The sequence below is a fragment of the Centrocercus urophasianus genome, unplaced genomic scaffold (genome assembly GCF_019232065.1).
Source record: "Centrocercus urophasianus isolate 14NV4802_14NV808 unplaced genomic scaffold, USGS_Curo_1.0 seq_10, whole genome shotgun sequence".
In the NCBI taxonomy this organism is placed as follows: domain Eukaryota; kingdom Metazoa; phylum Chordata; class Aves; order Galliformes; family Phasianidae; genus Centrocercus; species Centrocercus urophasianus.
Window position 1 is genome coordinate 78,660,072 of NW_024884142.1, and position 26,750 is coordinate 78,686,821.

At 38.7% G+C, this 26,750-nt stretch overlaps 1 protein-coding gene and 1 long non-coding RNA gene across 2 annotated transcripts in view; one reads left to right on the forward strand and one right to left on the reverse strand.

Moving 5' to 3' along the window:
- LOC122166386 overlaps window positions 1-16,025 on the reverse strand; it is a 62,674-nt gene extending 46,649 nt beyond the window's left edge. Inside the window, exon 1 of the long non-coding RNA XR_006170794.1 lies at window positions 15,937-16,025. This is a non-coding gene — a long non-coding RNA (uncharacterized LOC122166386). The remainder of the gene's footprint in view (window positions 1-15,936) is intronic.
- A 66-nt stretch (window positions 16,026-16,091) lies between these two features.
- Window positions 16,092-26,750, forward strand: part of LRPPRC (leucine rich pentatricopeptide repeat containing) — an 87,269-nt gene continuing 76,610 nt past the window's right edge. Inside the window, exons 1-2 of the mRNA XM_042810390.1 lie at window positions 16,092-16,194; window positions 25,878-26,074. Coding sequence (XP_042666324.1) covers window positions 16,103-16,194; window positions 25,878-26,074 — 289 coding nt within the window. The 5' untranslated portion in view covers window positions 16,092-16,102. The remainder of the gene's footprint in view (window positions 16,195-25,877; window positions 26,075-26,750) is intronic.

The window sequence follows — 26,750 nt, forward strand, 5'->3', positions numbered from 1 at the left end:
TATCAGAGGACTTTGGTTGTGATGTCTGTTGGACGGAAAACAGACTAGTGAGCAGTTCTCTAAACACTAACAGTCACTACCAACTTATAACCAGATCCTGCTCAGGTGTAGCTCTGTTGGAATAAATGCAGTTCTGCAAGCAGAACATTTGATCTGAGGACTGATTTCACCGATGACTCTGGAGTAGTCCAGATTAGCCTGCTGAGACATTCAATCCACCTGAAAAAAAAAGCTCTTATCCTGAAGAGACTTAGAGAACTCACTTAACGATTCAATCTTCATTTTAAAATACACGTTCAAAACCTAAATGTTAAAATGTGTCATTTTGATTGTAATATACTGAGAGTTGAATTGCCATGTTTCTTCAGGCATCCTTTAAGACTATCCTTATAGAAACACAAGACACCTCTCCCCATCAACATCCTGAAGCACCCTACATCTCCCTCATTATACTTCGATGATAAAATACTTCATGTCCTCTCCATTACTTTCATGCTTAATGGCATCGCAATGAAAGAAATGACACCTTACAGAATTAGGACCCAGACTAGCATCCCTCAGAGGCTGAGTTTCAGATCATTATTTCTGCTGACACTGTGCAGCTGTTGCAGAGATTTTTTTTTCATCTTATTTTTTTGCCACAGAAGTCTTTAGCGGGAAAAGGAAGGCACGGCTTGTTGGACTGCTGATGTAACAGCAGCTGACAGGTGGGTTTCAGGGAACTCTCTGGGGCCATGGCCTCTTTAGTGGTTTTACCACTCTAAACTCAATTACAGTGGAGTTTCACGCTCCACAGCAAACTCCAGTCCTTTTTTGATAAAAACTCTACAAAGTAAATAAGTCATGATGATGATATGGGTCTACCATTTAATATTCATTGAAGTACATATGTTTGAAAATTGGAAGCAGAGTTTAATCCATTTTCATATTTATATCAACATGAAGCTTTAAAAAGGATATCCTTCCTTTTCTCTGAGAATCCTGACAATTTCTGGTCTGACAAGATACACAAAGATGTAAAAAACTCACTTTGAATATAAGAAGACCCACAGAGATTTAAAATACAAACCTTGAAGTATGTATCTTGAATCCATTCACTTCTGTTTGATTTTCTGTTTGACTGAAGAGATAAAAAATACTTCAAAGGATCCACAATTTTTGATTCTGCTCATGTAATTTGTTCACAATATACTTTAATTGCAAAGTGCAGTATTGGTGTATCATAACAGGTGAACAGATTTTGTAAGGAACTTAAACATTTATGACAGATTTCTACTCTCATTTAGACCTTTAGAACTAACTTTTCTGTCTGTGATACATTTGAAGTTAAAGCAATCAGCAGAACTTTGTTGTGTTGAGCTGTGACAGTTAAATCAAAACATACAAAATGGGTAGTCTGTATAAGAACTACAAATAAAGCAACAAAATAAACAAAACATCAGTTTCCACTTCAGAATTTCTAATTCAGAAAAATCCCCGACATCTTCACATAGCATTAAGTTTAACGGCTATAATATCAAACAGTTTGTTCCATCCTTTTTCATCTATTTTCAAGAGAAATTAAAAGGCGGGTATAGCAAAATTTTCTGTCTTCACATTTTATTTCATGTTAAAAGATAAATGAACCTGGTGAAAAAAGAGTTAACATAATGATGTCGTCCTTTATTTGACTGAATGTTTAAGCACGGTGCTACGGCTGATGGCACCTTGTTTAATAATGCAGTACATTGCTTCCTAAGGGGACAGGGCTTGATTTGAAAACTGAATATGGTGCACTCTAAATTCTCTTCCCTGAGGAAGGCTGACTAACTGATAAGTGCCATGAGCTAGCGCAGGGACTGATTCTGTCAAATCAAGCTCAAATGGAAGGCACAATGTAGACTCTTCTCAAGTCTTAGTGAAGTAATTTGAGCAGACGTTTGTGACATTAGACAGTGCATCAACTATGGAATGCTGTAAAAGTTCACTGTCTTACTACAAGGTGGTCTTTAGATGACAGGATAAAGAAATCAGTGCAAATTTGTTAATGTAACAACTTGGAAAAGCATGCTAAAAATGTCACTCTATTGGGATATGTGATAAAATGTATAGGGAAGTGACTGCCAGTTGGGTTTCCTTTAGTCCTTTACTAGAACTCTTGTAAATGGCATAAAAATAGAGAAATTTAATAAATACAACATTTTTATTAGTTGCTATCAATGACTTTGACTTTTGATTTTCTTGAACTATGAATATTCCAATAGAGAGCTGAAGTCCTTGAGCACCTTGTCTAAATGAGGACTTAAGAATAAAATTCCTTAAAGCCAGGAAGAAAATCATACAGGCAGAGAATCGGGCAAGAGCTAACTTTCAACAAAACTAAAAAAAAGAAAAAAAAAAGAAAGACTGGAAAATAATATAAATACCTGAATAAATAGAGTGGAAAGAGGTAGAAAATGAATTCATCACTGGTCAGTCATGCTTGTCTGACCTTCTGTTTTTCTTCAAGCAAATAATTGGTTTCTGATTCTCCAAAATGGAGAAAAATATCTGCCTGACTTCCAGTGAAAGTTTGACAACTTGCTATGCGAGAAAATTGAAGACAAAATCAGTAAAGAAAACCAAATATCAAAATGTTTGATAAGAAAATGATGAAAGAAGATAGAATAGAAATAGAAACAATGTTGAGAATCAGCATTTCTAGTTGAAGGGAGTTTACTAGTGGGTGTCTTCCAGGTAAACTTTGAAAACAAACTGTTAAAAGTTACGTGACTTCAACAGAGAGGGGAAATTGTGCTGGTGACAATGGTAGATAATGCTCAGATGAAAAATATAGCAATACAGAAAGAATCACTGCATCTTGGAGAAAGACATGATGACTGGAATAAATTGGGAAGAAATTGTCTAGAACTCCAAACGCAAGACTACGTGTATAGGAACTAACAAGTTTCAAGTCAGAAATTCATCAGATGGGTAAAGAGTAAAATTCTGGTATAATAGATGATCAGAGGGAGGAGTGGCGATGTCAATCTGATGCCAGCAGGAGAGAGGCAAATGTTACCAAGTTGGTAGTGAATGAGGATTTTCTATCAAAGAGTTTTTGATATGATTGATCAACACAGCTTGTGAGGCCTTACATGAAATTCAGTCTCGTATTCCAAATTCCCTGTTCTAATATTTTTAGCTACGTCTAGTTAAAAAACAGTTTTTCATGTTTTTCATGCTTATTTTGCAAAGTTATCAACTGCCTGTAGGTGTCACTGGGAATTAAAAGTGGTACTTTCCATTGAAGGAGTTCAAAAATACTACAGGATCAGTCTCTTAAAATGTGCTTTCCTTTAACTGGACTGGTGTCATGATACTTTCCTCAACGCTATTTATATCAGGGCAAAATATGATTGCTTCAGAAATGGAAATGCTACTAATGAGATTAATTTTACTTCTCCTACAAAGCAATATAAGCTCCATAATACTACTTTCATGAGTAGTATGCTCTAAGGTACAATTACACAATCTATGAAGTGTCCTCAGCCCGAACTACCGGTAATGTGCCTGTAAATGTATTAGTGATCTTGTATTCAGGAACCACTGGGCAAAATTTCAAAGGCATTCAGCATCAGTAGAACTTCACAATCAGTGATATCAATGGCATTAAATAAATAATTTCAAAGAGGGATCCTCAGCCACCTTATGCAGTGCAGATGGAGTAAAGATGCAAGCACTTCCATTGCAGGTGACACTAAGAAGTTTCATAGCAAATCCATCCTCATGTTTAAATTCCTGGAATTACAAATTTTTACTGCGCAAAAATGTTTGCTTTTCACCATCCTGGAGCAGTCAGGAAACCATGCAACCTCTTATAAACAGGACAGATCTACACTAAACCCAGCCTTTCTATTTACAGAACATACTACCATATTTCATGTGAATACAGATACACTGAGAGAAGGTGAGAGTGAGGGAGGGAGGGAGGGAGGGATGATCTATTAGTTGAGTCTAACTATTAAAGGTCTAACTCAGAGTACCTATAGGACTGACGGTCATCAATGGTAAGCTGCAACACTGTGCTTTTATTAACAAAGATAGTGCGTCATTTCCATTCTTAAGGTTTTTTTGCCCATTTCAGTTAAGAGGAAGGATTTTCTAAAATCATATCTGGAAAACTTGGATTGAACATATCGTTGAACCATGAAATGTCATCAGTTGCTTCAGAAAGTCATCCTAAAGTTATGTTCGCATATGATTGTACATCACTGCAAACTCCAAGTGTCACAATATGTAATTAATTAATATGTACAAACATTATACACAAATTCTGATAATGTCCACAGCAGCCCTTTCCAGTCAACCTGAAGTGATTTTGCTTGATATCCTAAATATACTCATAGGTATTGTCACTCACCATCCAGGGTAGAACTGAGTAGAGAAGTGACAATAGTATCATAAAGCTTCTTCCTTACACTTCCATCAGTGTGATAGCACAGAGTAGCAGAACACCATGAGAAAACAGAAGCATCCCAAATCAATGCCAGCAGCTATCCTTGAAGCATTTAGATTTAATAACTCTACATCTCAGCCTTCCTATTTTTAAAAATGTTGATAATATTCACACCAGCCAGCTGTTATAAAGCTAAATTTATTACTCTTTGTAAATGCTTTTAGAGCATTCAAACCAAACAAATGATAGATACGCAAAATTGAACATCTTGTAGCTATTTTTCTTGGGCAATTTCTGTTTAATTTATTTAAGAAGACTACTGATTTCTCTAAGATAACTATTCTTAAAAAACTTACGTTGACTACATATAAAATAGATTTTAAAAAAACCAACAACATATATGGAACTGCTTTGACTATTAGTCATTAAATTAATATCATGCCCTCAGGTTTCTTTTTTTTTTTTTTTCCAATACTAAGTATTGGAAAAACTAAATACTAAGTATACTAAGTACTAGTATTTTTCCAATACTAAGTTGAGAATGTATCATACATTCAGCCTCTGTTATGATGTACATGCACTGAACTTGTACATCACACACCTATTACACAAGCACAGGCCCACTGCTATCATTGCCTCTTCCTATCAGCAAACACTTTCAAAGTGTCTGTTTGCATTCAGCCTCCCTCTTCAGGTTTTGACATTTGAAGTATTGTTAATTGGCACCTGGGTTCTGCTTTTTATGGGCTAGCCATTTACACTGCCCATCATTTGCAGACTCCTCCAGGCACAGCAGCAGAGCCAGCTGTCCCAAGGCAAAGTTTTTACTTGTAAGCCCATACTGAGCTCTTCCTGCCACTACTTTCCCTTGCCAGGAGGCCACACTCCTTGTGCTGGTCAACAACTCTTTTTAATTCAGAAATGACAACAGTCTTCCATAAAGAAAGTTGATGACATCTTACTCTCTGCGTTGATGCTGTGAAGTTACCTAAAGCAAGCCCAGTAGTAATGAGTATCTACCTACAGTTAATTCTACATTCTGGGCACAATTCTGAGCCCCTGCATACTTACATTTAACAAAAGCAACAACAACAAAAGACCTCCAGAGCCCCTAGGTAAACACATGTACAGATTGCTCTTCTTTCCTGAAGACTGGTTTCTGACACTGGCAGCGAAAGTAGTCAGCAAGTAGAGACCATCTCTGCTTGGACCTGGAAAGCAATCTTCTGCACGCATCTTATTTGAGAAGGAGAAACCTTATTTGAGGGAGAAACTGATAGGGAATCAGAAGAAAACTAAGAAGAAATAACAGATTTATTTTTCTCTAGTCCTTCGCATTTTTGCAGTGCAGACAGGCATTGACATCTGTGAAACCTTATGAACTAACCTCAGGTGCTATTGACTTGGCACCCTACTGCTTAGTTTTCTCTAAGACTGAATGAAAAGCTTAAAAATAGCAACACTTGCCAGAACATCTGTGTTTTGAGCTTTGCTCAACCATCTTAACATTTGTACCCCTTTTCTTCCTCTGTCCTATTCTATGACTAGATTACTTTTCTCCTTGTTGTAGGAGCTGGGGAGAATACAGCAGAGCACTTTGAAAGGGAAGGGGGAGTATGTATGACATTTCCACCAGTGAAAGCAAGCGGCAATTGACAGAACATGCTGTACATCTACAGTCAGCTATAACACGCTGGGTGAAAGGGTTGGCCCTTGATCTCTCTGTGCTGCCTTCCTGCATTTCCCACATGCATTAACTTTGTTGACAGATTCCATCCTTCACATCAGCTAGGACTGTCTTCTCATCCCTCAGGCTACTTTCTGGACTACTTCAATCAAGTCTTTGTTTTATTTTTATTTCTGAATGCCACATTATCACTATGGCCAGGCTTTTTGTACATGTAATTGAGTCTTCCTATAAATCTAAGTCATAGCACCTCATTTCAAGAAGAAAATAACTACAAAGAACTAGACGGTGTTAACAAAATGAAACCACCCAAAATCCTCCAGCTTTACTTTTGATCACATTTAACATATCTACATTATATCACACTCCTCCCAATTTTCAGCCCTATCTAGTTGCTCTGAATGACTTTCGACCTTGACACCAAATATCACAAAAAGAATAAGTCAGGTAGCAACTGGTTTCAGCCAAAGTCTACAGCGATTCTTACTGGCACCGTGAAGCTTACTTTAATTCACAAGGGGCTTAAGAAGCACTGAGTTGGCAGAGATTGTTGTGGCAGAAGCAACTGGAAAATGTCCTGAGATTGAAACACAGACATATTAACATCACCCCTGTGAACGCTAATGACTTGCACTTTAAAATGCCAGAGGCTCATACCGCCAGCTAAAACAAAGAAAAAACACATTTTTAGTCTCCAAAGACTTTAGATCTTTCCAAACTCTGAGGGCAAATTCAGCCATAATGTATTTTTGCAGTAGAGCAGGGCAGCTCATGCATGCCACTGGGGGAATCATTGCCTGGAGTTGCTGTAGGCAGTGTAGTCGGTATAGCTAAATAAAACAGCAGCTGAAAGCCTTTGAGAGGTTAAACCAGTAATGAAGCATTCTATAATGCAATGCAATCAAACCTAAACAGTTTGAAGGCATATCTTACTGACGCTCACAATCCTTGTCTTTCTCACTGAAATGTATTTGAGGAAGAAAACCTCTGAACAAAAGGATTTCTGCAAGAACTTCACAATTTAAATTGACAGGTAATTAGAAAAATATTTTAATATTCTGATGAAGTAACAGTGTCCTACATAGACATTTCCAGATGGAAAATTCTTTTAAGAGCTAAGCGGTAAAGGGCAGATCGGAAACTTTCTGAAACTGTAAATGTTTAAAGAGCTCTCTTGAAAGAAGAAGAAAGGCAACAGGAAAGGAAGAAAAATAGATGGTGAGGATGAAAGAGGCTAGGAAAAGACTTAAAAGAAAATATTTGGTGTATATAGATGATATATACATATGTATCTAGCATATCACTGGAACTTATATAGAGAGTATATACATAAGTTCTAGTGGAAAAAAAACGTAGAATAGGAAAAATACAGAGGCAAAATTAACACTTGGTGTAAATCTAATGACAAACCAAGTCCATGAAACTTCAAGTGCACTGGGGGAAAACTGTATTTCCTTCTTTTTTTGACTCTTTTTAATATGCAAAGGAAAAAAGTTCTACATTTTGTTTTCATTAAAAATGCAAGCCATGTGTACTTATCTTCATAGATTCCATGGATGGCTAAACAACTGGCAGAGTAAGATTTGTGTGCTATATGGATTGCATTAAACCTGAGTAACCGAGAAAGTAATTTATACCTTGCCTAACTGAAAATATTTTTTGTCTTAAGCTAACTCATGTTTTAAGAGTTTTCTTAGGGACCTAATCCCACCTCAAAATATTAAACAATGCCATCTATAAGTTTTATGATAAAACAGAAAGACTAAGATAGAAAAGGCTTTTAGCACTAAATTACATGTAAAGTAATAGTAATTCTCATAAAAAATGAATTTGAAAAAAAGAAAGCATTGACAAAATCAAATAAGGGAGTACTATAGGAGAGGAAAAAAAAAAAAAAGAAAAACTTCATATGGTCTTCCTTTTCTCAAATATTCATAGCATCTGTAAAAGGTCTGAGTGAAAATGACTCAATAAACTGATGGGTGTGTGCCTCACAAACACTCTCTCCTCACATACATCTCAGTAAAGGTAAGCCTTACACACAGTTAAACTTGTGGCTGGATCTGTCAACTGAAGACGAAAGAAAAATATGAAATTTTGAAGTTTCTAAGCAGAAGTTAAAACAGCAGCAAAACTCAAACAACTTCCTACAAAACAAGATTGAAAACAGACAAAAGGGAATAATTCTGATGACTAATACTGGGGTAGAAAAAGTAACAGACTGACTTGGAAGACCCTTGACCAGGAGGCAAGCTGCATTCCTTTTTTTTTTTTTTTTTTGACCTGTCTTGCAATAGGTATAAAAATTTCCTATTGCAGCTCTAAAACATTCCAAATTATTCTCTGTACATATTATAAATTCAGATTTGAAAGAGTTGGAAATGATCTTCTAAGTAAAGAACTGAGATACCATTTGTTCTTTCAAAACTATTTTCTATATACTTGAGCTTGAAATTTGTCATGCATAGATCTCTTCAGTAAAAAAACAACAAACAAAACAGCTGAGGAGATGGATAGTCTTAATCAAACGAGCGCTACCTTTCAGTGAATCTGAATGAAAGCACTCACTCTTAATATGGCTATAATTCTAGTTGGTATTGAAATAGGGGTGAAAAAAGTTATTCAAGTCTCAAACACAACCTGGCAGAAAAATTTTCAGTCGCACTGAATGGGAGCAAGTGATGCAGTACAAGCAAATATGAACAGTACTGAGCTGACTCATAGAGTCTTTGTACACCTTGAAATGGTACTGATGAAGTTCTACAATGAACAGAAACAACTCTGGGCAACAACTGTGCACATTTCTTTGCAGGTTTAACATCTCTTCAGAACAGGGAATGTGAATTAGAAGCACCATATGTATGACAGACTAAATATTTGTGAAGTTCAACCGCATAGGAAGTAAGTTTTTACTCTCAGTTTAAGCTAAATATATTTAGAAAAACTCTTATTTGCAGCAGTGCAACCAGGGCACTGCTGGCCAACAGCCAACTTTTCCTCTCTACTTTGCTTCCTGCTCCCCTGCTAAGAGATGGGAGAATGTTCTACTTGGCTTGACTTTGGTTAGAGAACCATAAACCAGTGGAACCTATCAGCTGAACTAGCAATAATTTTAGTGCTGCTCCACTAGAACTTACTCTTAAATAAGAACTAATATCTCACTAGATCCCATTTTAAATACTGATTTTTATACATAATTGTAGTTCCACAAGCACTTTAGATGGGACAAAATAGCATCATTGCTAAAACAAGGTATTAGCCATCATTAGTCTCCTAGTTTCTCATTTCTGCATAGGCTCACTCCTTCTCATCACCTCGTGCTGGCACAAACACATGTGGCTCTGCAGTGCACATGACTGAGGGATGAGCTGGCTTAAAACTAATGCAAATTGATACACCCATCTGGTTCCCTAAGCAACTATGTAAACATGCATGCTAGCACAAAAGGATGGCGTGAATGAGGACTCAGAGGCAACATGCAGGTAGAGGAAAATATTTTCGATACATCCTTCTTAGTACTTACCTCAGAAAGTTCACACAATAGCCTCACAATTGCTACAGAGCCCCTTGTCCTAAACAGATCAGCAACTTTTCACTGTACAAACATCATGCTAAGCTTATTTATCAAAATTCCTTTAACCCTTCACATATTCCTCTGGCTGAAGCACTGCCTTTGGCTTTCCTCTATGATTTTCCGAGACTACACAGTAAAACTGAAGGCTAATGCTCATTAAGTAAGCAGCACAGCCATAGGTTGCAGAAACAACCTGAAAGCATTTTGGATGGAAAGCAGGAAGTGTCTTTATTCTGATGTACAGTTAAACATAATTAAATACTTTTTTTAAATCTGCATTTAAACCTGACAGTAATGTTGCTAAAAAAACAGTAGTGGATACACTTGTCTTGGTTGCGGTTTTAGTGTGGTTTTGTTTGTTTTTTCTTTTGCATATGGTGACTACAGAGTACCTGCTTAAGAGTAAGGCACAGCATCAGGTACTGACCACTGAGAAGCCCTGAACAACTGAAGATTATACAGTGCCTAACCCTCACACAGGACTCAAGGCAACATGATTTTTTGCCAAAGCCACAAATCTAGCCCACTGGATATTCAGAGATACATCTTGTCTCCTGGATTGAAGAGAAATTTTCCAGAGACCTGTAACCACGTAAGAACTGGTTATTTTGGTTCTTCCTTGCTACCATTTACTTAGTTCAAATATTATAAATATGTGGGAAGAACTTCATACTGCAAAAGAGACAATGTGCTCTTCTCTCTGAACATAAGCACCTTCTATCAGTATTCTGAAGTAGAACAACAATCAAGAAACAAAACAGATTAGAAAAAAGTCCTTCTCTCAATTTTATTTAAAATCAGATTCAGTGAAGCATAAAATTCTTGTCATTGATATAATAAAATAATCAAGGAGCGTCTCATGTCTTCATTGGAACACACATTTGCCAACAGTAAGCAGAGGATTTTGCTAAGTGAACCCATATTTCTAGTAATTATTTCCACACAGCTAAAAATACCACCTCTATTGCATGTTTTTGGTTAGCCACACAAGTTTAAGGAAATCCACAAATACTTTCACAAAGCAAGGCATGATTTATTACACAAAACACAGAAAACTAACAGGGATTTTTTTTGCATTCCTTTTTTTTCTTTGCAGAGATCATTTGTGATGCACATCGGATGCAGTCTATTTGAAAGATATTTTATCTTGATTTATCCAGGCATATCTACCCTATGGAAAATACTTGTGATTGTCCAGCCTTAATATATTTCGGCAATGGGAAGATGTCAGCGACACAACTCCTGTTGCTGAAACAGGTTATTTTCCCCAGTTAAATGATACCCACTCCAGCTTATGCCAAGGGATTTAGCACTCATTATGATTATTTGTGGATTAGGTTTTTCAGGCTATAAGTGGCCTTTTTAGGTGATATATGACTAATTGCCTAAAATGACTAAATGTTCTAAAATACAGTAACTGAGTAGCCATTAAAGACAAATCCAAACATCTGTAAGAAAATCTCAAATACTTCAAATCAAAGCAGGAACCTAGACCTCAGATGCTTGCACTAGATCAGTCTTACATCCAGAATCCTAACATTTTTTCATTATTTGAGACAGGAGGACATTTGGCAGAAAGTATCTGCCAGCATGCCCAATGATATCCAAACACATCAAGAAGATTCTTACCTAAAGCAAATGCTCTTAGCATATGGATCATGTCTTATTGTATTTCCTAGTTCAGCTAGCAATCTACAGGATCTCTGAATCACTCCATACCTGTTTCTAACCAAAACATAAAGCATGCACTAAAATCTGAATATGATTTATCCTTTACTGGATCTAAAAGCAGTTGAAATAGTTGCACCATTCCTAAAACATCTTACCACTTACCACTCGAGCACCCAAAATAGCCAAATTCTGGGACACGATATTTATTGCAGTGCCATGCCCACAGTTCAACACACAAAACAAAGGCAACAGTAGAAGAAACATAATGTGATGCAAGTGCATCCATATCTTAATTCTTACTTTGTTTTCTTATTTAAAAGCAAAAGGTAAATGCTGAAGGACTACTAATTAAAAATATGACTATTTGCATTTTTCAGTAACATTACAATATGCAAATCCCTCAACTATGATTCACTACAGTTCTAAATATACCTTCTGACAAAACCAGCTACCTCAACTTCTCTTTTTATGCAGCTTATAGAAAAATTTCAGATGTGACCCAGTTATGTCACAACCATTTTCAAATTGTGATCCTTGAAAACTAACTGTATAAAAAAAGTACCCTCTTACTCATCAGATCTACTCCCCGTAGATAGCTAGGGTAAGATCTGCTGACTTGGTTACAAAGATAAAGGCTCTACTACTTATTAAATTTTCTACTAACCTTGCAAAACTAACACTGCTGAGAAGATGAGTGAGCTAAATTCTTTTGCATCTTCAGAGGAAATAATTATTTTACAGCACAGTACAACTCCAGAAGTCCTGAGAACATCATTGGAGATGTTGGGTGTGATCAAATAAAAGCAAAATGAAAAACAAACCAAAACAAATCATTTGTGCCTGCAGAAACATTTTAACAAGTACATTGAATAAGCAGTGAGCTTTGCTTCGTTAGAGATTAAGTTGTCACAGGCTACTGGAATGGAATTAGTTTACATAGCATCCTTCTCCGTATCATGGGCTTGTCATCTTATTTGCCATTTTAACAGGAAACTAAGACATTAGCCTACATTCCCTAACATCTGGCTCTTTGATTTTTTCCTTACTACCTAGTTTGAATACCTCATCTTGATTTCATCATTACACCAGACTCAGAACAAAGCAGAACATCATGCCATGTTGCTGTATTGTCAGTATTATGCATTCAGGCTTCCATAAATCATGAAACTGGCTTAAATGTAAGCAAATGTACATTATGGATGAGGTAAGCTTTTTTGTTAGGGCAGATAGAGGAAACAGTTAACACTTGAGAGACCAACAGCAACAGGCATTTCAGCAATAAAACTTCATCTCACAAGCGAGCTGATCTCAATTTCTCTTCTAAGACTGAAGTTTAAATGAGGCATTGAAAGTATGTAAAACACTTACCAACCATGAATTTAGACTTAGATTTTCCTAATATTGATATCCTTATATTGATACCAACAGTGCAGATATATGACTCACCATCTATTCAGTTCTGTGGCATACCTTTCCCCCAAATCTTCCAAATCATTCTCAGTATGGCAAACCTTATTGATGGCCTATTTCCCAATGCACATGCAGCCATCATACAAACATTGGAAATTACATGGCCTCTCTCTGTTGAATAAAATAGGCCATAAATCACATTGAATTGTGACCTCGGCAGGAGGACTGATGTTCCTATCCCACCGGTTTTGGCTGAGCACAACTGACTTTAATGCAGGTCACGTTAATCTAAGATGTAACAGGACAGCTACAAGCATCAGAAGGTTAGCAGCAGGAGCCTCACATCCACCACCACGATGGCAGATTTGCCTGCTCCGTCAGACAGCTTAGACCAGAAGAGGGCACCTCTGAGACTCTAGAAGGAAACACAAACAACCCTACTGCAAAGCCCGCAGAGATTGGTCCTTTTTTTTTTTTTTCCCCAGAGGTTAGCTTCTTTTAATATGATAAAACCCTCTTAATTTGATAAAGGCAATCAGCGTGATCCTTGTTATCGTTTTACCCTCTGACATGCAGCAACATCATCCAAACTGCCTACAGGCAACAGTCCTAGACCAGCACCGCTTCTCCTCACTTCACGTTGCAGTTATACAAACAACGCATTAGAGCTGCTGCGTGTCCTTTCATGTTTCTTCTGACATCTCAAAGTCATTTGACAGAACTTGAATCATTCACTCCAGAGAGCTTTAGTGGTCAGGTTCCAGAGATGCATTTATAGCACACATTTGTCTTTTTAGATATTGAAAAGTCACCTGTGGAATAAGCTATCCTTTTAAAAACTACTTTTTAAATACGGACTTCTATTTGAAAGAAGGAAGAGTGAGTGAGAGGAGCTCTAATTACCACATGATACTGTAACTCTTGCTTTGGAAATTCCACAACATCTTCAAATAAGCCTTTATGATTAAACCACCTATGGAACGAGGAGAAGCTTTCTCACTGTCTCCTGCAGGCACGCAATTTTCATCCACTACTTTCAGTAATAGTAACCATTTTGCAGCCTTTGGTAGGGTTTGGCCAAAACCCCAAAAATCCTCCTGTTCTCCCAGCTCAGTGTGGCCAGCTCCTGATACTTTGTTAGATACAGGAATTCAACAGCATACACAGCTCTGGAGTCCATGAATGTACTCTGGCACTGCCTGATTACTACCCCTGGGGAGAACATTCTTGCATTATTAGCAATGAGAATAAATTCCCTGGGAAGAATGGATAGGGACAAAAGTCTGGGAAGGTGTTGGCTGTTGAGGGGGGGAAGGACAGCAGTAAAGGACTGTGCTCTAAAAGTTATGACTGGATTTACTTTTTCAAATCTCCACTGATGTGATGCAGACCCTCACACCCATTAAGTGAACTTCAGCTAACATGAACCCTTAAGCCTGATACTCCAGATACATCATGTTTTAAAATCGATTCCTTGGGACCTCCTGTCTTTTTTACATCAAGGTATTCTTCCCTGCTGCAGCAAAAATCTCCTGTTATCTCACTCAGTAGAGACAAGCCAACTCTACTCTAAGCAGCCTGCCATTGCAGATGCTGTTGCGTACTTCCTAGATTTTCCAACAGTTGCTTTTGCATTTTGTCCTTGGAGGAATTCCTAGTCAGAACCTGCCTGGCTGTTCTCTTCCAAAACACAACTTCACACTGTTCTTTAATGATACCGTAGCAGAGAAGTCTCTGCAACAAGAACTTACCTGTTATTAATATGTCAGCATCCCAGCATCCACTCAATATTTTTCTTTTTCTGCTATTTAGTTGCTTCATCTTTTCCAGCTTTTACTGCAAGCATTCTAGACATCCCTGTACTGCCTCTACAGCAAGACTCCAAACAATTGGGGCTCATAATCAAGCCTTGTGAGCAGGCCCCTAAGTCAAACTAAGAGACATTATGCTCGGTTTGAGTTTTGATTCAAAAATTCATCATTCAGTTCCTCAGTAAGCTTAACTACATTCTACAAAATATAATTAATATTGCATTAAAGCAAAGTCAATTGTAATTACCAACACTGCCTTACCAGTTCCAATCTGTACCTCAAAGATAACTATGAGAAACACTGAGCATCCAGGACCTTCCTACAAACAGCACAAGTGTGCTTTTACAGTGCACTGAAAGCGGCCCCTCTGCACCTGGGTGAGCAGGCAAGTCCTACCACGCAAAGCCTGGTAGCAAACAGCTGATTGTAATTGACTTGATAAAATCAATCTGTTTTGATGAATAATCTGCCCCCTGGAGTAACTATTTGCAATCCATACAAAAAATAATTGCACACTTTCTTTTTTGCTTTTTTTTTTTTTTTTGGCATGAAAGCAAGCACTTCTAAGAACTCCTCCAATCAGTGTTTCATAATGAAGTTTCACAAAGCAGCTGTAATGTATGTGTTAAGAAGCATCGATGCTGACGACACCTTAGCAGTGCAAACAAGCTCAGGCAGGGAATTTTGTGCCCTCTCTGCCCCTCGCGCCTATTTTTTTCTGTTTTTCTCAAATGAAGAAAAGCAGGAATACAGCAGCATTTCAAAGGCTTTTATTTCGCTTTTTGGTTAAAATCCAGGTTATACTCGCAGGGTTTAAAGGAAGCTTACGATCAACAAGCGCTTGAGGCTGAGATCTTCTCGGCACTCGCCCGCTGCGCCACACCCGCGCCCAGCAGGCGTACCACACTGAGCCCCTCCCCACAGCAGCAAGGCCGCAGGAGCCGCCCCCGACGCATGCGCACACTGACAGCGCCTTCCCGCCTTACCCCCCGCCGATTCCCAGACGCCGCCACAGGGGTGACCCCTGCAAGGAACATGGCTACTCGCACCACCCCCAACACTCTGCCCACGTGACTTCCTTCAGCCAGAGAAGGCGGGCGCTCACCCAGTCGCCGAGCCTGACCGTTGCCTGTGGCGGAGTTGCACGCAGGGCTAGCAGGAACCCGTTCTCCCTTTTGCACCTCCCCCGTATCCCGAAACGCAACGAGGCGTCCTGCCCGAAGCCGCTCTTTTTCTCCCTCAAACTATCTGCGGCAACAGCCACTTCGGGTTCGCTATCGCTCAGCCCAACCCAGTGCAGGGTCGGAGGAATGTTCCATCCGTAACAAACTGAGGGAGGGGGAGGAAGCGGAAAGCCCGCGCATACCTCAGCGATCCCATTCCAGGAGCGGGGCCGACGCTTCCCTCCCCGCGAGGAATGGTTTCTTCCGCTTCCCGTCGGTAGCGGAGCGCCGGATTCTGGTCGCCCTCACTGCGCATGCGCGGCGGCGCACGCCTCACGTGCTCCTCTGCTAGCGGCGCGCGCGGCGGGGATGGCGGCCCTGCTGAGTTCTGCCGGGCGTCTGCGGGCCCTTTGCGTGCGTTTCCGGCCCCTGCTGCTCTCGCCCGCACCTGCTGCCGCCAGGTGAGGGCTCGCCCTGGCGCTGCGCGATGCCGGCGGCAAGCTGAGGCCTGCGGGCGGCGGGCTGGGGGCAAAGGGCGCGCGGAGATGCTGTGGTGCGGGCCTGCGGCTCGGGGGAGGGGGAGAGGGAACGGGAGGTGTACGGCACTGCGGCTCTTCTCTGCTCCTCGGTGCCCTGACTGCAGAACGGGACTGGATTCGCCTCGAGGTCCCTTCTAACCTAAACCGTTCGGTGGTTCCACAATATTGACAAGAAGAGCTTTTGGCTTTGTGGTTTCTGTGCACCCTAACGGCTGTTGTAACCATCCTTAGTTGCTAAGGAACAGAAGGAAGCACTTTCTGCAGCTTTGACATTCACAAGCTTAGCGTTGTTTTTCATACTTCACAGCACAAGTGTACTGTTACTGTGAACACATCTGCAGGCTTTTCTTAAGTTAGAGGTTACTTCAATGTCAACAGGTTCTCAGAGTGTGTCAGTGGTAGTGAGCTCTGTTCGAGACTCTGAGCTCTGTGGGGCTGTATTCTTGGGTTCCAGTCTGTAAAGTAGCAGGGAGTGGTTGGAGATGCCGAATGACTCCTTGTGATTATAACTGTAGCTATCATAAATCATTTTTGAAAGTAAATTTGTAACGAAATAGAAGTTTAAACTAATCTTCTCCATGGATGTGAATTCTTTCCGTATTTCTCCTGGTGTTTACAAAAGCTGGTAAAAATCCCGAGCAGGTAGGTAGGAAAGGGACCGGATATTCCCCGTCATCCCATTTGCAGACCATTCAGAGGTCAGCTAGTGTCCATGTGACCTATGGAGTGAAGAGGTATAGGCAGCTTGGAACAGCGAGATTTGCTTGTTGTCACTGGAGATGTCTTCAGCAACTCACTGTGCAGCAGAAATGTGAATGGGAGCATGGCATTAGTGTTTGAAAAAAGCATTAGCGTGTAGATCTAGTCAGTGACTGAGCTCAGTGCTAGCTTTTCATTAACTGTGCAAATCAAACAGCAGACAAATTGTTTTGGTGTAAGTCTGAAAGTGGAAAGGCTTCAAACAAATGTGCACAGTGAGTTTTTTGAGTAGACATAGCGACTGTACAAGGAGGTTTTCCTGTCTTGTCAGTATCTTCCTACTGCTCTGCTGATCCCTCTTAATTGATTCTACTTAGTGGAATTCTACCAGCTGGAAATTTTTGCTGCTCTAGATGGATAACGTTGTTCGGTGTAGGACTGGTAAGCTTCACAGCTGTGAAGAAGGGAATAGAGATGTAGAGGAAGTGCTAGGGAGGTGGGCAGGCATAGATGCTGAGACTGGCAGCAGTACCAATGAGTTACTGAGTGGCAAATCATGCATAAACTTTTCCATTTTCTACTTGTGCTGATTGTGTTTTTCTCATCTGGAAGCTAATTTCCTAGATAGCTTGTTGCAGGAAGTGTCGTTCATGGACATTCAGGTACTACTTTTTCACAAGTTATACTCCTGTATATCTCCAGCAATACTTGGAGTCACTTGCAGGATGGTTTGGTGAAACTGTTGAAAACTCTTTCGTTTTCATGCTGTATTATTAAATAATGTGAGAAATGTGCTTGGGCAATAACAAATTCAGGGAAAACAGCAATAGTGTTTATTTCATCCTTCTAAGGTTTCAGTCTAACCTGTGAGTTATATTGTAGCAAAACTGAGAAGTATTTTTTTTTTTACATTCTTTTTGTCCAGTGAATCCTTTCCTCGGGTGATCTTTCACATATATTCTTTGTCTTGCTATCACTTTGATATATGGATTTACTCATTCTAGTGCACAAGTGTTGCCCTAGGACCAGATTTTAAAGTAAAAATAGCATTTACTAGCTGAGATTACATGAACAAGTGTATAATCTTATTATTTGTTTTCCTCAAGTAATTTTTTTTTTTCCTATCTAAGCCCTAAAGTCTGGAAATTGACCTCCTTTGAAGAACTAGTATGATTTGGACACATGGGCATCATTTAGACTTCTCTACTTGTTTAGGTCTCAGGATGTTACCTTGAAGTGAAATGCAGCCCTCTACAGTAAATTTCATGAAGTACTGATGAAACCCTGGTTTTGAGGCATAGGGTAACTGTTATAAGAGTGAATAAGTAGCAAGAAATAGTCCAGTATTTACCCAGGGAATTGAGTAAATAACAAATTATGATTGTTTTATCACTGAACATAATTTTAAGTTAGTTCAGATTCGTATTTGAGGCTCCTATTACAGTGATGACTATAGGAAAGTTGCAAATCTGTTTGTATCTTTAAAGAACTGAAACAGCAGCTACTCACATTCCAGCAGTTTTTCATCATTCTACTCTGAATTTTCCAGAGATTTGCTAGCTACCATCGCCAGTGTACTGTATGTGAGTAGTGGCTGGACTACTTGTTAGGCCCTTGTACTTCTTTAAGACTTATAGGCTGTGTTATTATTTACCCGTTTAGAGCCAGTACAATATGAGCTAGATAGTGGCATAGTGATAGTGGTAATGCAAATAAGGCATCAGATTCTGTATCAGTACTTTAAAGTGCATCTTCATCTTTAGGAGGGTGCAGTAGATAGTCTAAGATTTTAGATTCTTTTCAGATACCTTCTCTTCTGGGAATAGTGAAAGTAAACTGAAGTATGACATTCTGTGACCATTGGGAATGGCCTAAACATGTTGTTGTCCTGAGAATATGGTAGCCAGAGAACAAACTGCACTGCTACTCTGCAGCCTTTACTGACAAAGAAAATTATGTACGGAGTAGCAAAAGTACAGTCCTTACCCTTGCTTGCTAGTTAACATGATTGCAAGCAAGATTGTATCCATGCAGATCTCACTGAAATGCCTGTTGTGAGATCTGAGTCATAGCAGAGAGGCAGACAGATTCTCATCTGTATCATACTCTATAAAATGAAATGTCAAATTGCTTGGGAGGATGTAAACTTAGACACTCCATAATTGCAAATAACTTTTGTCCTGTTTGCTGGATAAGCAGTAGATACACTGTGCTGTGTAGATCAAAGGAAAAAAAAATGTGTATATATATTTGATTCTGTTAACCATGAACACAGGCCTAACAGGAGTGATCATCAATTGAAATTTCATAAAAGCATAGCAAGGGTACCTTCTGCTGTAAGTTGTCTTACCAGAGTGTGCTAGTGAGACTTCATAGCCTGTGGTCAGATTGCTGGTGTTAATAATGGAGTTGTTAGCAGTTGACTTTCTGCTGCAAGTCCAATTTTTATTCTCTGCTTAAGGTTCTGTATATACCTGGCTGTATCCATCTGTCACCCTTTCTGTACTGTTTTTATATTGGCTGTGAAAACCTGTAGATGGAACACCCAGACTACAAGATTGCAATTTGATCTTCTGAATGAGAATTTGAATTAAGGGACAGGTTACAGGGATGGAAGTAATATTGGATGTGCAGAGAATGTAGTACTAAATGCCTTTCCTAAATGTGTTTTTTTTTTTTTTTTTTTTTCCTGCAATTGTTGGTCATGTTTGTTCATTTTGCCGAAGCAGACAGACGACACATTTGGACAGAATGTTGTACTGATGTCAGGTAGTCTTCATGCAGTGACTGAGGGCTCCTGTTGCTCAGCTGCATACTGCCACACCATGGCTGAACCCATGGACTAGATTCCAGGACTGCTGCCTCTTTAACTTCGTGTTGATTTAGCATGAAGTTCTGACAGTAGGTAGATATCCAGTTGTGTTGAGTGGTTGAGGAGCTTTTCCTAGCAAAAGCTGCAGATCGAATCAGAGACAAACTTAGTGTTTCGCTCTAATATTAAACATGAGATTTACCAAGCTCTGTGACATCACTCTCATGCCACTTGAGTATAGCAAGATAAATGAGCAGTGACAAACCAGTACAGCGCGCTTCAGGTCTACATTGTTAACTTTTACTCAAGTTATTTCCATAAGATTACTTTCTGGAACTTAGTTCATAGCTAAGGGAAGAGACATTAAAAGGAGAGCTGGCAGTAGAGAATGCTCTAAAAAAAAAAAACATTTTCAGAATGGGTTTTGAGTTAAAAATATCTTCTGGGGGACTTTATTCTACATATTCTAGATGAGTATGGTAAGACTTGAAGTTACAGCTTGCAGCTGCAAGAAGGTTAGTATTGGGGGAAGGAAGTTGGCTTTTCCACTTCTGGGGGGCTTGTCCCATTCTGAGTGCAAGTGCTCCTTAGTTCTGTTGCCGGGCTGATTTCATTTGCTAGACTGCAAGGAAGAGAGTTTTCTGGCATATTAACAGGCTTAATTAATTGGGTCAGTTAAGCATCTGATGAACTGAGAAACAGTGGTAACGTGGGCAAAGGAAAAGAGGGAACTACTGCTGTTGGTGGTGACTGTATGATGTTGGATCAGTGCAGCTGTCTTCCTGAACTGCATTTTGAGATGTAAAGCTCTAGAGTATTTGTCTTGAAGTGGATGCCCTATTTCTCCACAAAGAAAATGAAAACAATTAGGATCATAGCAAAGTAGAACAAAATCTTTATGTGCAAGTATCTCAAAAGATCTTTGGCCTTGATGTCGCTTCAGTTTAGGATTCTCAGCTGTGAAGCTAGATGTCAGTTTTCATGGCTGTGGAGAACAGAGCTGTTCGCTAATCTCCCTAAAAATCAAACTGTTATGTAGTGTAAATCTTTGTGCTTTTTGCAAGATCTCTGTTCTCTCTTTTTTGTCCAATCCAGAGGAGTTAATAAGAGCGCTATACATCCTTGCAAGGGTTGTTGAGTTGATGTGCTGTAATGAGTTTGTATAGGATTGGGTCATGTAGGTGAGATGGGAGAGCAAACACCTTTTCAAAGAAATCCTAGTTAGATCCAGGGGACCTTGGGTAAGCCACAGGTTGAAAAACCAAATGATTTGTGGCTTACTGCATGCTACAAATGTTTTTAAATTAGCTACAAACCCTGGTTAGTCACTTAAAACACTGTCACTTGTGGACAAAAATCTAGAATTCAATGACCGATTTCCTTGGTAGAACAACAGAACTTACAGATAAATGTAGAGGAAGTGTTCCGTAGAACCTGCTTTGCTAATGCTTAGGCAGTGTACTGACATAGTAAAGTTTCACAAGCTGCACTCTCATTGCAGTTCTGCACTTGTTACTTGTTCAGGTAATAAAGTTCTGAGGCTTTTTTCCTAAGAAATAGCACAAGGCTTTTTTGCTTTGCTTGTTATGAATTATGTGGAACTTTAGATGTTCTCCCAAGAAATCTGTAATTTCTGCATCTATAATGGAAAAAAACAATGTTCTTTCTTCCTGCAGGAAGGAATGGCTGCTGTGTAGCCTTGAAACAAGGGTGCTGTGTGTGGCCATAGCTAAGTCAGGGAAGTACTGATTAGCATTGGAGGAATCATACTAGTGTCTCAGTTGTTAAATTTGTCTTATATTTATTATATTTTAAGTAACATCTGTAATGTTTTTAGTTAGTGATGAATATTAACCTTTTCAATTTAGCAGTATTTTGCTTTGAGTATGGCTTGTGCTTTGAAGACTGTTTCCTCCATATTTAGCTTGTTTAATTTAGAAAAAAAACCTTAATAATATATAATAAAAATATCCAATACTTTTATGTGGCATGGAAAAATCATAGCAACTACCGTGTTGTGGCTCTAATAAAGGGAGGCAAACATCTCTATGTTGGCTTTGTAATGTTTTATTGAATTTTTGGACTTGGTCAAGTTCTGCAGAAAGCAGTTTTTCTGCTGCCTCCAGGTGGATCATTGGATCTGCCTCTTTACTCAGCTTGGTGTCTAAGATGTCTGGTCTTTAGAAAATCAAACACGCTGCCTCAGGTCTGCTCAAGAAATGTGAAAAACAGGTACATACGTCAGGACAGTACTGTAATTCTCACTTAGCCCTGGCAAACATAGGAAAAATTACTCGTTAGTTTAGTATGGAATTCCCATTTCATCACTATGCGAGCTATTTACCAGTTTAGCTTCAACTACTTTAAAACACTGGTCCAAACCTTTCTGTGTGAGTAAACATACCATGATGAGCAGAACAATTCTCTATTTTACATCTTACCTGTGTTGCTTCTGTTAGGAGCTGAAGAATTAGACCTTTTTTAATGTGCACATATATTTTTTAGTCCCGTTGGCGGTTTTTTGGCCAGTTGTATGCCTTTTTTTTCCCCCTGGAATTCTGAAATGTACCGTTTTCTTTGGTCTATGCTGAGGTGGTTTTTTTTTTTTTTTTTTTTTTTTTCTTCCTGATTTCTGACCGTTTAATCAAGTAGTCAAGAAGACTTAGAAGTCTGCTGTTCTCTCGTAAGTGTTGGACACCATTATTGGTGTGCTGTCATCTACAAGTGTAATATGTTTGCTCTCTTCTGTCATTCATATTCTTAATGAAACTTTGTAACGGATGTGGGTCGTAGTCGTCCATTTCCAGGTGGGTTAGGAGTACACTGTATTTTAGAATTCATAAAATATATTCTCCATGTTGCACCAAACTTTGATCGCTACATTAAAAAAGACGTCAACGCAACTTAAAAACAGCTACAGCATCCTTATTTTTTATGATGAAAACTACATGTTATCTCCTTATTTGGTTACGTGAGAGTCAAATGACTTGGTATCAGAAGCCTGTATGTCAGTTTCTTTCGTAGTTGTCAGTTGTGCTTTGGTTTTTGCCATACCTCCTCTTCCATGAATTCTTAAAGGTAATTCTGAAGGACTGGGGAGATGCTCAGTAAGGGCCGTTAAAATATCTTCAGTATAGTTAAAGCTTCTGGAACTGCTTGGACAATTCTTCCTGTGCTCCTTGCCTGTCGTCTTATTAAAATTTGTTTCCTTAGTTGTGGTAAAATAGTTAAAACTGACATTGTATGATCATATCTAATATATTTTGAAAGCTAAATTCCTGCATTGTTGTGTGACTCTGTAACTCAAACATTTAACCTGACTTCTTTATTATTTTTATCCTTGCTTTTTTGGTGTATTTTTTTTTTCTTCCTTCTCTGCTTAAGCATATGTGTTAAAATTGCAGAAGAATACCATAAGGTTGTTAAATATTCCTGATACGTGGATAACTGCTTTATTTTACATTAGCTTCTTTTTGATAGGGAGGTTGTGCCATTAGTCTCAATTTTTCTGTATTGTATTCACTTAATTACCTCAAATCAAACCTGGCATTAGTTCCCATAGTTTTCTGAAGTTTTTGGAAGGTGCCTTTTCTGCTTCGTTCAATCCTTCATCTTTAGAATAGGGGACTCTTGGCATTTTAGCTTTTGTAATTTTCTCCTAAGTTTTCTGTTTGTAAGCATTCGGTATTGGAAAGACCCAAATTCAAAACCAGTGAGTGGGGCAGAGCTAAATAAAATGCCCACTTCAAAATATGGTGCATAGGTAGAAACTGAGAGATGTAGATACCAGTTTATGGTTACAGGCGTTCTATGTGGCAAAATATTTCATTCGACAATTTAGTGTAGCATATAATGATATGATAGTAGATTTTTATAGAAAAAGACACTTCAGTTTTAAGTGGAAAAAATAGGGGTTTTGCCTATTTGTGCTTCAATTGCTAATGGAAATTGAAGTGTAAATTTCTGTGTTACAAAGATGCTGAGCTCCGTGTTGCTTCCAAATAATTTTTTTCTGACCCAAATTGAAAGTATTCTGAAAAGCTTTCAGGTTGCTGTTTTTAGTGATGGTGAAATGTAAAATTTATCTTATGAAAAAATAAATCAAGAACTGTCAATCAGTAGTTTCATTCTTATAGTTATCAAGTGGATAGCTTGTAATTCTATTTTTATATTTGTTATTTTTGTTATTAAAGAATATATGTTATTAAAGAATATGTGTTAGAACCATCTCATTTGGCTGTTACACCTGACAGGACTGAAGATTTTGTCTTTCTGTTATTCTTACCTTGTATTACTGAATTTCAAGCTAATTAAGTTGAGTGATTTTTGGTTAAGGGCAAGTACCCTGTCTGTGGATATGTGATACAGTCAAAAAAGAGGAAGACAACAGAAAATTATGCCCTGGGAAATCCTGATTTATTTATTTGGGGTTTTTTTTAGTGAGATGATCACATACGCACCACAAACCATGTTTCACTTCCTTCTTTTTCTTCGAAGTTGCTCTGATTTTAGCCACATACTCCTAATCCATTCCTTGTTTTTCCTTCTTCTTTCTGGTGGGTTTTGGACATCATGAGCAGTTTCCACAGCTTGATGGTGTGTTGTGCCAGCTTAGTGAGCCCAGTTGGCTCACAGGGAAGTAGTGGATTTGCATCCAGGGGAGGTAGAATTGACAGTGAAGGAGGGTTCTTCTTTTTGGCAGGCTTGTTTTTCTTCTCCACTCCTTTCTCGCTTGATCTTTCCCATATAATTTGCTGACCTCTGTGAATTTTTCTGGAGGAAGGTCACAGGTTTGGCCATGTAAAATTTGCCTGCTTGAAAAAGATAAATCCGAAGAGCAGTGATGATCTTCATGATCAGTTGGTTTGATTTAAAAGATTATACTTCCCAAACTTAGGCCCTGCTCAGTTAATGACAGGATTTCACACTGCCAGGGAAAGGATGAGCGTTGGGCTGCTCACCAGGTCTGAGCAGTTGGCAACACACCAGGCACGTTTTCCACCTCGCCCCCATTAATGGTTTTGGGTTTTTTTTTTTTGCTTCCATTTAGCAGTTTACAATTTGGCTCTATTTTCTTTCTTTCTTTCTGTTTGTTTGATTAAGCAAACAAAGCAGTGTAGAAGAAGGCTTACATAAATGTAGTGAAAAGCTCTGAGCTCAAGAGACGCAGATGAAGGAGGTCAATTTTAGAAGCTGCTGAGTCTTGTTTTTGACATCCGGAAAACATTTCTTGCTTTGCATTGATTCTGGAGAAAGACAGGTTTGTAGAAAATTTCCAAAAGTACTCAGGTGTAACAACAGTTTGCCCTCTGTAGGCTAGTCATAGTTGTAGCATAGCACAGATGCCATTTCCTTGTTATCATGTACATAAAACTGTTCTTTAAAAAGAAATAAAATAAATGGCGAGCTCTTATTGTTTGCGAAGTACTTCTTGGTTGTATTTCTTACAGTTGTCATTCTTCCTTTTGAGAAAACAGATGGTGAAACAAATCCAGAGTTTGTTTGGTTTTATTGCAGGATGACAGCTTCATGTTCGTTTACTGTGAGTTCTGAAGGATGGGGAATTATGCCACTGTTCTTGAGGCTGTTTGGTGTACTGTTGTCTAAAACGTTGGGGTCTGCATCAGTTCTTTTGTTTGAAAAGAAATACAGGATTTGTTACCTTGATTTGCTCTGTTTTGGAAGAGGTGTTTGTGGCTGTTCCTGAAGTAGTGTTTCAAAAGCATGTGAAAGCATTTGGGAGATGCTGTAACGGGGCAGTAGATTTTTGTAGCACTTGGAGGATTTCAAAATTTTTGTTTTTGTATGGGAATAGTACTTGAACCACTAAACATGAGCTGAACATCTCAGATTAATAATTGACACCTTGAGGAAATACACGTTGCTGTATCGTTTTAGGTGGAAAGGCTTACAGTATGTATTGAAGTCTGTCACCTGCATTTGTTTGTTTACATTAATATAGGATGTTTTTGAGGAACAGTTCATCAGCAAGAAGAGTGTTATCTTCTTGACATTCAGTAACTGCTGTATTTGCAAATTCACTCTCAGAAGTGTAATTTTTATTTTCTTTTTATTCCCCTTTATATTTAAGCAGAAATGTCTTTCACCAAGCAAGGTTCCTTACAGTTGTACCTCAACACAAAGGAAGTATTAAAGAAGAGCCAGTCTCAGAACTCCAAAACAGCCGGGCGTTTGACTGGGCATTAAACAAACTGGATAATTCTGTCAGAAAAACTGGCCGTATCCCTAAAAGCCTTCTACTAAAAGTCTTCCAGGAAACGTGCAGAGAGGGTAAGCTGCTTCCCATTAAAACAAAACTGAATCTAATGCTGCAACATAGTAATTCATCAAACCGAGGAAGTTACTTGAAGAGTTCTGATTTATGTTTTTCCTTCTGAATACCTTTAAGGTATTGCATGTATTGATGAATGGACTTGGACTGTTTTAGAGGTGTTACCCTGCTTTGAATGCACACATCAACTTTCCAAGTGTTTTCTGTCTTTGGCAATTTATACTGCTTGTAAAATTTCATTGTGCTTTTAAGAAATGTTAACAAATTACTCTGCTTGTTACAAATTTTTATCTGGTGATGTTACATCTTACTAATGTAACTATCTTGGGAACTCTGAACAGATGTCATATCTGTGTTTTATATACAGTGTACTTTTAAAACATCTACAATAAACCGTGAGAGGTCTTTTATTTTAAGATGGAATGGTGCAGGAAGATGTGGAGACAGCATGCATTGTCTTATTTCATTTTAAACTTTGCTGAACAGTTACTGGCTCATCTGTCTTGGATAGTGGTCTCGAAAGTTTTGTAGCTTGCTGTTTAAATGCTGAGTCTTCAACTCATTCCCTCTTTCTATTGAACTTTGTCAGTTTTGTCTTTCTGCTTCTGATATCCTGATGCTGACTGCTTTTTCTCCTTTTCTCCTTTTCTCCTTTTCTCCTTTTCTCCTTTTCTC